Here is a 13,136-nt window from a genome sequence, read left to right on the forward strand (position 1 = left end):
CTGTGTCCATTCTGTTACATCCAGCCTGGCCCTTCGCTAGTATCAGTGTGGGTGGGGCCGAGCCATCCTCCCTGCGGTTACGGGTGGGTGACTGTGCTGAGACTTTGATCCAGTTCATCTGAGTGGAACAGTTCCCCTCACCAGAAGGTTGGCGTGTGTTAATGTTCATTGGCAGACTCTGACCTTTGCATCTGAGAGCAGCATTTTGTAACTTTTCGAGCACCAGCTTTCTCTCTTCACTCAGGAGAAGCTGAGCATTAGGAACAGATCCACTTAATGTGTTTTCTGAAACAGCAATGGGATTAATTTCTTTACACTGGTTGAAATACACTTTGTCTCCAAAATAAGTACATGCTTTGCACTTACACCCGCCTTTCCTCCAAGAAGTCAAAGTGTTTTACAAGCAATTACAAGCCTCTTGGGGAGGCGTTATTATCCCTGTTTCACAGATGCCATCTGAGATACAGAGAGGTTAAAGGACTTGATGGCACAATGAGTCAGTGGTAAAATTCAGAATGAGAGACTTAAATTCTATCTAATTAGCTTATCCAGGAGACGGGAAAGAGGTGACTTGTTCACAGTTCCTAACGGAGAGAAGATTTTTGCTAGTATGGGGTTCTTTATAATCTAGCAGAGATAGAACAAGATCCATTAGAAATAAGCTTTTTAATAGTGAGTGTAATTAGCCATCAGCACAACTCAGATAGGGATGTGGTGCATACTTCATTACTTGCAGTTTTTAAATCAAGACTGGATCTCTTTCTAGCAATTAGGGGATAAAAGTCCCAAAAGTGACTAAGTGACTTAGGAGCCTAAATAATATTTGCAAGTCGCCTAGGAGCCTAAGTCTCATTGAAAGTCAATGGGACGTTGGTCAGGTCTACACGAAGAGTGCTTTCCCAGGGTAGGTAGACCATATACTGTACTGCCAAAGCGCTCCTCGTGTGGGTGCCGTTTATACTGGCAAACCTACTTTTGCCAGCATCTTCCCGGCGCCCTGAGCCAAAGTACAGGTTTGCCGATAGAACTGCATCGACATGAGGGGTCTCTGCCGGTGCGAATGTGTTGGTCAGGGATCACACCTCTTCAGACCCCGACCAACGTAGCTCTGCTGGCAGAAGTCTGTAGTGTGAACCGGGCCTTAGGCTCCTAAGTGCTTAAGTCACTTTTGAAAATGGGTCTTGGCCAGGTTTACACTACAAAATTTTGCTGGTGTAGCTATGTCGGTTCGGAGTGTGAAAAAATCACCCCCAGCTGACACAGCTATGCCGGCAACACCTCCCTGGTAGGCGTGGCTTGTAGTTGACCTATACTCCTTTTGCCGGAATCAGTTCCGTCTCCACTTGGGTCTTTGCCAGTATACCTGAACTGGAATATAGCTCTATCAGTATAGCTGTACCTGCAAAGCCTCTGTAATGTAGACTAGCCCTTAGGCGCTGAAGTCACGAAGGGTATGTCTGCTTGGTAAAAAATGACCCATGACAGCAAGTCTCAGAGCCTGGGTCAACTGAATAGGGCTCATGGGGCTCACGCTTCTGGACTAGCAGTGTAGCCATTCGGGCTTGGTCTGGAGCACAGGCTCTGAGACCCACCCCCAGGTTTCAGAGCCCATGCTCCAGCCCGAGTGGGAATGTCTGCGCTGCTATTTTTAGCCTTGTAACGTAAGCCCAAATTAGTTGACCTGGGCTCTTGGACTCGCAGCCGTGGGTCTTTTTCTGCAGTGTACCCTAAGGACTTTTGAAAACTTTACCCCTAGTCTACCTCAACCAGAAGGTACAGGCTTGATGCAGCAATTACTGGGTGCGGTTCTGTGTCTAGTGTTATGCAGGAGGGCAGATTAGATCATCATCTTGATCCCTTCTGGCCTTAACGTATATGAATGGATCTTCCAACTCCCAGTCTTGTGCCTTAGCCATTCGACCATCCTCTCAGAGATTTAGCACAGGAGAAGGCTGCACTTAGCCTCCAAAGCATCATTTCTTGTTTTATCCTTTTTCAGTCAGCTATAGCGAAACAGTGATTGTTTTGTAATGGGCCAACCACAGTTCCAAACCCCTGCGAAATGGGAGACCTGTTTAACGTCTTGGCTGCACAAACGGCATGCTGTTAGGATGTAGCTAAAAGCTCAGCTGAATGAGCCCGAGCTGTTTTTTTGGTGGCTGCTATTCTGTGCTCCGAATTCTGAGCAAATCAAGTACCTCACCCTCATGATAGCGAAGAAAATTGGCAAGAAGCAAACCAAGCAGGGATATCTGCCTGAGTTTGCTACCAGCCTGAAACAATAGCTCTTGGACGCGTGAACAGCCCCATTCAAATCAATGGGTTGTTGACTCTGACGCTTGATGGTAATTTTAATGGCAATGTCTATTTTACTGCTGACCAAAACATGCAAGAAAGGAGAGCGAGGATGATCAGCTAGTGACACTCAGAGCTGCAAGAAAGGAGATGGATGCTCATAATATGAAGATCTGCACAATCTACCATGAGTGGCATCTCAGTTGGGTAGGGCTTGGTTTGTGGGTGGGGCTTGGAAGAGACCCACTACTCTTTTCCCCCAGTTCTGCCCCTGCCCGTCTGCATGTATGAATTAGGGATTTGAACGTGCTGATGCACACCGTTAACCAGTTTTCACATACGTGCATGGAGCTGTTAGCTATGTACGGATGGGATCTGTGCACCCAGTGCATCAGTGTCCTGAAAGGGCCATCTTTTAGAGCGTAAGGGCTGCTCAGTCTGCATGCCAAGTCCATCCCAGCCGACTCTGCTGAGACAGCCAACAAAGGGGTAATTGGGCGAATGGTTTCTGATCCAGGCATCTGCCCAGTAACACCTGAACTGAGTTTCTTAAAATAATTTTCAGAGGGTAACAGCTTTCAGACATTATTGACCTGGGCTGGGCTCAAACCATTAACTGTGGTCCTGACTGTACTGAGAACTGCATGCTTCTGAACCTAAGTGGATTCTCATTTGCTGCAATGAGACTCCATGGAGATACAGGTGGCAGGGATCTGTGTTCCATGCAGGATTGGGGCCTTTGCCTTAAAGATGAATGGCTCACCTCCCATTGCCAGTTCACACGCAGAGGACAAGCAAAGCTTTGTGCATCCAATCTTACTTGTGAAGCTCTAAAATGGTTTTCCTTGCCAAATTGTACTGTAAGTTCACCTCTAAAGCCTGTTGAGCTTTGTGCAAGCACAGACAGGGCTGTTTTCTTGGCTGGCGAGGGAGCTGGGAGACTGCATCTTAAACAGCAGAATTCCCAGGATTGGACATTGTGGGTACATCAGGGATTGTTTATAAAAGTAATAAAAACAAACATCTCAACAAAAGGCAATCAGAATGTGAGGAACCTGCCAAAACACCCCTAGCCACACTGCTGAGATCCTGGCTAAACTCCTAACATGTGCCTTTCTAACCCCCAAGCCTAAAAAATCTGATTTACATCACCCTCCCGCCTCCCTTGTGGCAATGTGGCAAGCAGTCTCATTGAAATTTACAAATTTGCTAACCCCACTCAGTTCCTTTCCTCTCCCCCCCATGTTTCTCATGAGCTGCAGCACCGATAAAAACCTCTTTCTTGATCTGTGATTCTAGTCTGTGATGAGGATTGCTAGTGTGAGATGTAGCATGCTGGGTAAATCATGTCAGGCCTGGGATGATTTTGAAATCTTGTCTCGTTTGGTTTTGTGCCAGTTGTTACTTGGGGCGAACTTCATGTTTCATCTTTTAGGATTCCAGTTTCGCGTCTCTTTAAACTCTTCTGCGGGTTTATGGGTTTGCCTTACCCCAGGGCATGTAGGGCAAAGGAGGAGGAGGAGAGGCTGAGAATTTGGGAGGGGTTGTTTGGGGAGAGGAAAGACGCAGGAGACTTTGGAGGGAGGAAAGAGAGAAGGGAGGCATTTCAGGCAGGAAAGAAGCTGAAGATTTGGAGGAAGGAAAAAGAAAGAGGGGACGAGGGTGTGGTGAGAAGTGAGTAACAGCACAGCAGTATGGGGCAGGAGGGAAGAGAGATGGAGGGATTGGGCAGAAAAAAACAGGAGAAGGAGGAGGTTTGGGAGACAAGGAGGAGAGATTGTGAGAGAAAGAGGAGAGTGAAGGAATTGTGGTGAGATCAGAGTGAGAGGGAAGGAAGTGATCTGGGAGAAAAGAAAGAGGGGGCTTTGGAGAGGGAGGGACTTCTGGGGCAGGAGAGAGGGGTATGGGTGGGAAGGGAGGATGATAGAGGAGAGGCTGGGGGATGAATAGGGAGAGGGGCGAGTGCCAGAGCTGGAGGATGGGTAGGGCGGAAGAAGGGCAGTGAGAGGATTTGGGGAGAAAGGGAACATGAGCAGATTTTTGAGTTGAGGAAGAGGACAGAATGAGGGGAATAATGGAGGGGTTTGTGGGGAAGGAGAGACTAAAAGCACCAGCCAAATCTACTTCTAGCAAAGCCTAGAGGTGCACAGGAGGGGATCTGGCTACAGACTTCCAGGGAGCCTGGAGGAGGTCAAAGTAAGGGTGTGATTTAAAGCCCACTGGAGTCAGTGGGAGTCTTTCCCTGGGCCTCAGCAGGTTTCAGATTAGGTCCTAAGTGTGTGTTGGATGAGAAGGGACTGCTGGGAGTCTGATGGGGGTGGGGCCCCATGGTACTGGGAGAAGATCTTTATTCCTCCCCAAACTTTGCGGACAAAACTACTCCACTGGTTGCAGGCCTGACTGTACCACTTTCAGTTGCTACCACTGAAGGTTATTTGATGTGAACTGGAGGATCTGATTAACTGGCTTTTAATCAGGAAGGAATTTATGTAAGAATTGCCTATTCTTCTCTAGATGATAAACAATGCAAAGGGTCACTGCAGTGTGGGGAACGCACGGGAGAAAAATAGAATTGCAAAAAAGTGATGGTTGTTTGACTCTGTCTGTGTGACTCTGTTACTAATGTCAGGCAAATAATTGCAGAGTGCAGTGTAAAATTCTTCTGCAAATCCCAGCAGAGGTGGACCCTATTCAAGTAAAATACCATCTAACACGTGCATCATCTAGCTTTTTGCAATTAGATTTCTTGACTCTGGGAAGGTTTTTAATGGATCTACAAAGTGAACTTCTGCCCTCAACGGCTGGGCGGGGAAGACACCAGCGAAAGGAGGACACTCAGGCCTAAGAATAGTAAACTATGTTTTATTGAAGGAAGGAAGAACTTACGCTCCAGTCTGCGCGGGGAGCCCCTAGGACACGCGGAGGGGCTGCAGGGGACTCTGGCCGTTCGGGACAGCTGACCAGGCAGGACTCCGCCGGGGAAGAGTCCTCTGTGGCGCTATATTCTCCGTGCTTATCTTGGGGTTACATGGGGTCACAGCTGGCTACATTCTTATACGTATGATTTATGCTTATTACATAAACTGACTCGTTTACAGGCAAAAATATGCTGAGCTATGCTACAATATCTTTTGGCAGGGTCTGTCGGACAAAGTTAATTGAAACTGCCTGCATCCTCCACTTACCTCCAGTCACATACTCAGTCCACCACTTAGCTCCTCGCCAATCTTCCGCAATCTTGCCCCTACAGTACTGTAGCACACTGAACTGCTAACCCTACCCTGTTAGAGCTGCAATCCACTGTACTGCATTTTAAATTGCACTGAGGTTTAAAGTACAGTGCATGGGATTACATTATTGAATAGTATTTATTTTACTCTAATATTAGGGATGTCTTGCCTACACATCCCACAGTTAGCTGTGTGAGTGTTTGGCTTCAGAAGCATTGGACAGAGGAGTATTGGTTTCCTGCAAGGTAACCTTGATCCAGCCAGGTGCAGAGAGCCTTCAACTCCCATTAAAGTTCATGTGAATCCAGGATATTCAGCACCTGGCAGGATTGCGCCCTAACAACTTTGGCAGGCAGTGAGGTGCAATTTTTAAACCTTCTACAGGAGTGTGCTGTGTTTTAAAACATGGTTTTTCCCCTTTAGATGAAACATTAAGGCACTCACATTACTAGGTCACATTATGGGCTGGTCTACACTGGAAACTCACAGTGGCATAAAATCCACCCCCCTGAGAGACGTAGCTATGCCAACTTAACACCCAGCAGTGCTAGGTCAATGGAATAATTCTTCCATCATCCTAGCTACCTCCTCTCAGGGAGGTAGGTTAACTACAGTGATGATAGAACCCCTCCCATCACTGTAGTGAGTATCTACACTGACGTCTAGAGCAGTGCAGCTGTAGCATTTTAAATGTAGACACAGCCTTTAAAATTGCTTATGAAAACACAGTATATTCTCGGACGACTTTAAAGATACACTGATTTTTAAAACTTTTTATAAGCAACCTGTAAAATTCCTAATACAATACGTGTAGGCTGAACCTATTTTGATGTGTTTATGAGGCATTGACTAAAATAAAACAAGTATAGCATTCCACAGTGCGATAAAAAGTTCTCAGTACCCAGCAAAGCCCTGTACTTGTTGACTTAGATCACACATATGCATAAGAATGTCATAAAATAAGGAAGCAGATGGTTCATTCCACCTTCCCCCCTGTCATTTTCGTAGTCAGAGCTTGATCCTGCAAAAATTTACTCATGAACTGAAATGTATGCACTGTGCAGAACCCCAGCAAAATAAATGGATTACTCCCAGGTGGTGCTCAGCTGGTGGGAATCATCATAGTTCTATTCGCATTAATGGATCTCTGACAATTTACATCAGCTCCGACCCCTACCCCTTGTGTGTAAAGTTAAGCATCTGCATAAGTCTCTGCAGGATCAGCGGGTCCGCGCGCTCAGAAGAGTTTACAGTAACTATATATCAGGATTTTCCCACACCAGATCCATGAGCCAGCCTAACTTACACATATACAACTCAGTCAGACTTGGCCCCTTTGCTACACCATTGAGTCATTGGCCTCCCACCTTTGTTCTGCAAAGTCTTGATTGCCCAATTATTACATTTTCCAACAAACATCTTTACCCCTTCTCTCCTGCCACTCCTTATGCAGGGGCGGAGCTCTCCCTAAATAACCTCATAGCCACCCCATTGTTCTCTTTCAAGTCCTTAAACTCCTTTCTCCCTGGATGCCTACAAAAAGCTGGACAATGGGTAGGCAGCTGGTTTGCTGAGCACTGTTTTTCCAGCTGACCCGTGTTCCATTGTCTCCTCATGCTCTCCTTTTCTGTTTGTTGTATCCCTGCATTGTCTGTGGTCTCCCACTTAGTTTGTAAGCTCTTGGGGAAGGTACTGTCTCTTTGTTACATGTTTGCACAGTGCCTAGCACAGTGAGGTCCTGACCTTTAGATGCTACTATAATATCAATAATAATCTGCCAGTTTAGACAGCTATTCCAAAAAAAGGTGCAATCCATGTTTTTTTAAAAGTAAATAAAGTTTGTATTTTAGCAGAGAATGAGCTACATCCCCAACTGCCCAATCTACAGGGGCAAGTTCTCAGAGACGTAGGGATATTATTCCTTGCGTCTCAAGGCCTGATCTATCCCATTGGACTCAAAGGGAGTGTTTGCTTTGATTTTCAATGGAGTCTGCCTGCATATAGTTCATTTACAGGGTTAGGACCGAAGAGCCCAATCCTGTAAGCATGCATTAGTGAGAGGATTTACAGGACTGGCCTCTACAACCATCAGCAAAAAATGAAAATAACATTTGCAAGGTGGGCATATGGGCCACTGGTGTGAAATAAATTGGGGGGGGGGGGAAACCGAGAAACCTAGTGAACACTCAGCAGTTCAGTTATCATTATTTTACTACACAGCTGTGAGAAATGATCAGGATAAAACAGAAATCTCATAAAACATGACTGGTTTTGAGTTTTACTTATGAATATGAAGCTCAGGCCAGGTTTGCCAGCAGCTTTGCTGAAGCTCCCAAACTTCTCAAGCCAGACTGGGACGATTTATGGTTTTACATTGACACCAGTGATTCCTTGCGTGGTTTTGACACAAAATCAGCAGAAGCCTTGGATTTAGAGAAAGATTTGCTTTGAGATTTGGGATTTGTTTGAAAGTGAAACTCAGAGTGGAATTTGGTGGGTGTAATCACAAATGGATGGAACCTGGGTAGACTTTGCACCAGCCCTTCCTAAAGGAAACACCCAAGTTTTACCCAGAACCAGTTGAATATGCTGAATCTGAATGTTTCCTCTTCTCTTTAAAGCTGTCTTAGTCCACTTTAAATTCTAGAGGTTCAAGATGGGATCCAAATGAAAAACTCTGGATCCAAACACAGTGTTACCGACCCCAAGAACCCACAAATCATGAGTCATCCCAAGATTTTTAACAATAAATTTGAAGTTATCTTTATTTGACTTCTGGATTTTGAGCTTTTACGTCCCCACTCTCAAGCTTTTCTCTGCAGCCTTGGGGGCTAGAAACTCAATTTATTTTTTAAGTAAAAGCTCAGAGTCTCACCTAATCACATGACTCCAGGAGCTCAGACATGTAGAAAAACGCCAACCGTTGGAAACAGGGCAAGTACCCTGAACTTTGGGGAAGAAAGTACTGGGAGTTGAACGTCACATGTTTCTCTCATCTCTGCAATGAGTTAAAAAAAACCTTCAGATCTCGCCAATACCCCTAAACCACATGGGTGTGAGCTGCAGCATCAGGACCCAGCCCTGGAGCCCAGCTTTGCAACTGGCCCGTCTGCAGCGCTGGCTGGAGCCAGAACTGAACACCCCAGAACTCTGGGGATCGGCAGGGCTGAACCGTGCAATGATGACCTGCAAATGGAAGAAAGCTTTGGAAACAACCTGTCCCAGCGAACGGGATGGGATCTGTGACGGCCGGGCTCCGTGCAGAGGCCACTGGGCATCGCTGCCAGGTGGCCCTGCACTGATTTAGCAGGAACTAGCCATTGCTGTTATTGGGCTTGTTAATGGTTCTCTGGCTGCCCCCTTCTCCCGCACTCGCCCACCCGATCGGGACCTTTGCTGAAGCCCCGCAAGCCCCCGGATGCTGCTGGGCCGGGGGAGGGGGGAGAAGAGACACTGGCTGCCCGCAGGGCTGGCACCCCCGGGCTCTCCTCCGGTGGTGGGGCGCAGGATCCCCACCGAGCTGGGCAGGGGAAGCCTTGCGCAGGCGCCAGCGGCCGCCTCCCGAGCAGCTGCCCCGGGCATGGCCAGGCGGGCTGCGCTGGGGGACGCGGCCGCGGCTGGGCGCAGAGGGCCGGGGAGGAGGCGCCGCGCTCCTGCCTTCTAGGCGCTCGCTCGCCCCCGGGGCCCGGCTGGGCAGCGCAGCGGCAGCATGCGCCAGTCCCTGACTCAGCAGCGCTCCAGCGCCGTCCCCCTGCCTGACTCCGCGGGTAAGTGCCCCCCGCCGGGCCGGGCGCTGCAGCGGGCAGTGCCGGTCGCTCGGCGGTATTGCAGGCAGCCCCCTGCCCCTCGCCCGCTGCCCGCCCCGGGGAGGGCACGTCCAGCCCCGCTCCCACTGCCCCGGGGCCGGCTGGCGGCTCCCCTGGCCAGGCCGGCGGCGCCCTCGTTGCTCTGCCCGGGCACCTGGCGCTCTGGGGGAAGCGGGCAGGTCTGATGGCAGCCGGGTGAAAGGCGGGTCGCTCAGCTCCCCGCAGCGGCCCCCCCGTTTACACCGGCAAGGCCCCGCTCCGGCCAGGGAATCGGGTTGATGCCGAGAGAGAGGCCTGGGGCCGGCTGCTCCTGCTCCGCGGTGCAAATCGCTGGCAGTCAGCGGAGTTACCTCGCCTTGCGATGCGATCCGGCTTGGGACCGTCTGTGGCTGGCGTTTCGCTGGCGCTTCTGTGCACGCACCAGTGCAGGGGCCCAAGCCTCCGGCCCCTTGCACAGCCACACCAGTGACGGCATGAGCAGGCAGCAAGTGGTTCAAATCATCCTTTTCTCCAAGCTTGCCCTGGTGAGGCTTCTAAACTTGTTGTTACTGGCCACATTTTGCAAAGCTTTGGCGAGCAGTGGCTTCTCTTTACGCTGGCGCTGGCCTTCCATCCCTCCTGCCCATTGGTAGTGCCCACAGAGGATTTTTTAAAAATCTGCACATTTTTAAGAGCAAGTTTAATCATTTGCTTCTCAAGCATGGCTCTGCAATCCATTTTCAGTTGAATAGGGTGTCTAACACAGGACAATGCAGGTTTACAACAAACACTATATGGTTAGGTAGCTTCCCGTTTGCAATTGGAGCAGCATGTTTCAGGAAATGTTGCAGAATTCATAGCTTCTCTCCAAGAGCTTTCCCCCTTATCTCCCTAATTTGGTGGGGAGCAGGAAGCTAATGTGTTTTTTAGCCTTTTTATGTATCAAGAATACTACCTGCTCTTGCTTTATGCTTTAATGAAGCACTAATTCTGGGTCAGGTTCTGCAATGATGAGGAATGCTGTAGACTTGTTCTTGGGAGCCACTGAACGTATAAACATTGTTTTGTGCAAGCGGCAGAGTCCTGTGGCACCTTATAGACTAACAGACATATTGGAGCATAAGCTTTCGTGGGTGAATACCCACTTTGTCGGATGCATGTAGAGCGCCTTGTTTTGTGCAAGGTTTGTTTGAAAGGGTGTTTGTGCAGAAGTCACAGCTCAGGGTACAAGGTGGGTGACAATGTCTTACAGTGGTAAAAGTAGCTTGCGCTAGAGAGATTGTGAGCCTGAGCCAGATAATAACAATGCCTTTAGATGGCATACCCTTCCTTTTTCCGTCCCCTTTTCATCCAGTGAGCTGGCCCACACTAGAGGTCCCGCCTCCCCCAGGTATCACTTTTGGCCATATGCTTTCATGGGGCTGTTTGGCTATTTTGAAAGAGATATTTTCAATCTATTTAATTTATCCTTATGAGAATCATGACAAATAAATATATTTTTCATGCCTCTTTCTTGTTTTAGAGGAAGATATGTTTTAATGCGGTGATCACAAATCTAAGTATGTTCAATTAAATAATTGCACAAAATCACTAGTACAATTCTAAATAAAGGAAATGAATGGTAAAAAGGCTTAATGACCAAGGAATAAGTGTTAAATATGTGCTCATTGTGTGCCATCTTCTCCACTTCTGATAGTCATTTTATTTTTTAGTCAATGGTCGAATGATATACACATGACAATACAAATAAAGATAAACTACCCTAAACTTTTAAAAGTGACCTAAGAAACTGGTGTTAGCTTGTTTCTTCCAGTGGGGATATGTGTTATATATTAAAGAGTTGTGAATATCAGGACTCCTAAGGTTTAAAATGAATTATCTTTTTGAAGGACAGACGTATTTTAAATACGTTAGCAAAACGTACAACACAAACAGCACTGATCTCTATCTCCTCCTTTCTCCTTCCCAAAACAATTAAGCATGCATTCAAACCCACTTGCATGCTATTTTGTAGATTAAACCACTTTAAGTTTACATTCAAGCTAGCTTGTGTATTAACCGTTGATTAAAGTTGGTTAATACAGCAACTCTGTATGAGACAAAATGCAGGACTAATTTAAGTTATTCTTTTATAAAAGAGTTGATGGCATTCTTTTACTTTTCTTTCCACAAGCTCTGCCCATTTGGCTAAGTTAAACCTGTAAGTCTTTGAGAATTTAAGGTATCCATCTGGAATGTAAATTTATAAAAATAATTAAATTGGGATTTAATAAATAAAATACAAACAATGGAGCATTAGGGAAAGCTACATTTTAGTATTTGTCAGGCAGTAAATACAAAGAAAATGTTCTCCTTAAGAGTCAACAGATTTGAAATGCTTTAGCAGGGCATATTTTGCATTGTTAACTTATTTGACACATTTAGCAAAATACAAAACAGAAAAATACTTAGCCATCTATACACATGCACACTAATTCATCCTGTAGCCAATAAAAGCCAGGGCCTGGTGATGAGATCTGGCCTGGATATTAGGAGCCACTTTGACAATCTTTGAAGGAAATGGCTTTAGGGGAAGCTGTTTGAAATCTTTTTTTTTTTTTTTTATTGAAGCAGTTTTGTACCTGTTCTTTGTTCGTTAATGTTAGCGTGGGTAAGCACTTGTACTAGAGATGCTCTCCCCAGTCTCATGCTGTTAACTCATGAGGCATTATTCCCCTGAGTTTTTGCCAATTTTTCAAGGCATTTTTTCACAGGATATCAGAAATAGTAAACAAATCAATAACATTAACAAAGGAGGATTGAGCATCCACCCTGGAGCCGAACTCATCCCCCTACCACAGTGACAAATTGTGTTAGTTCTGAAATGTACGGTATGTAGAAACTTTTTTCCCTAGTGGGTGGCACTTTCAGACTGCTTTTAAAAAGTTAAAGGACTTCGCTGAAGTTGATGGCTCCAGGGGGTGGGTGACGGGGTGGGGCGGGAGGGATGCCAGTGGGTGGAATAGTGAAACTACAGGAAAAGTTAACTGGCCAGTGGTATGCAGAGCTAAGGGCCAAATATTTGTAGCTGGCTGGCTGTCGCTGTGCATGATAACTGACCATGACGTCTGCAGCTAAAGTTAATTCAGTCAGCCTGGAACCGGAATATTACTGGTATAGAATCATAGAATATCAGGGTTGGAAGGGACCTCAGGAGGGTCATCTAGTCCAACCCCCTGCTCAAAGCAGGACCGATCCCCGACTAAATCATCCCAGCCAGGGCTTTGTCAAGCCTGACCGTAAAAACTTCTAGGGAAGGAGATTCCACCACCTCCCTAGGTAACAAGGTATTATTCCTTGATCCTGCGACCATTACTCACATGAGTAAACCTGATTTACGTATGCAGTCCCAATGAAATCAGTGGGAGTCAGAAATACTTGCACAAGTAGAGGTTACAAAATTGTGATCCCAGTGGCTGTTCAACAAGATGCTGAAGTGTGTGGTACAGCGATGTCATCTGATGCAATGGGACGTTGATCAGGCTGCCCTGATGTCACTGTGTGTAGGGAGGGAGAAGGGAACCTTAAAGAGTTTCTATAATACACAGTGAAATGCAATGTACTGGTCAGTGACCATTCGAGAGACCTACAGAAAACTGGTTTCTTAATGGAGGTGGCCTTCTTAAGGGCTTGTCTACAAACACAAGGTGTTCCACTTTCACTGTATAGGTAGAGTTAAAGCAGTACAATCCATCTTGTGTGCATGCAGTTTTCCTAGTATAAGGGAGTTTTTTACTGGTATTCCTGTATGGGAAGGGGAATAAACTGAACTGTTAAAAGGCACCTT

The 13,136-nt window shown here is 46.7% G+C and overlaps 1 protein-coding gene across 3 annotated transcripts in view; it reads left to right on the top strand.

Annotated features, from left to right (window-relative positions):
* Positions 1–9,156: 9,156 nt before the first annotated feature.
* Positions 9,157–13,136, top strand: part of TMEM255A (transmembrane protein 255A) — a 54,788-nt gene continuing 50,808 nt past the window's right edge. For all 3 annotated transcript variants that reach the window (XM_074962553.1, XM_074962554.1, XM_074962552.1), the window contains exon 1: positions 9,157–9,292. In XM_074962553.1, the coding sequence (XP_074818654.1) occupies positions 9,235–9,292 (58 nt within the window). In that variant the 5' untranslated portion in view covers positions 9,157–9,234. The remainder of the gene's footprint in view (positions 9,293–13,136) is intronic.

This window comes from Natator depressus, chromosome 9 (genome assembly GCF_965152275.1).
Source record: "Natator depressus isolate rNatDep1 chromosome 9, rNatDep2.hap1, whole genome shotgun sequence".
Taxonomy (NCBI): Eukaryota; Metazoa; Chordata; order Testudines; family Cheloniidae; genus Natator; species Natator depressus.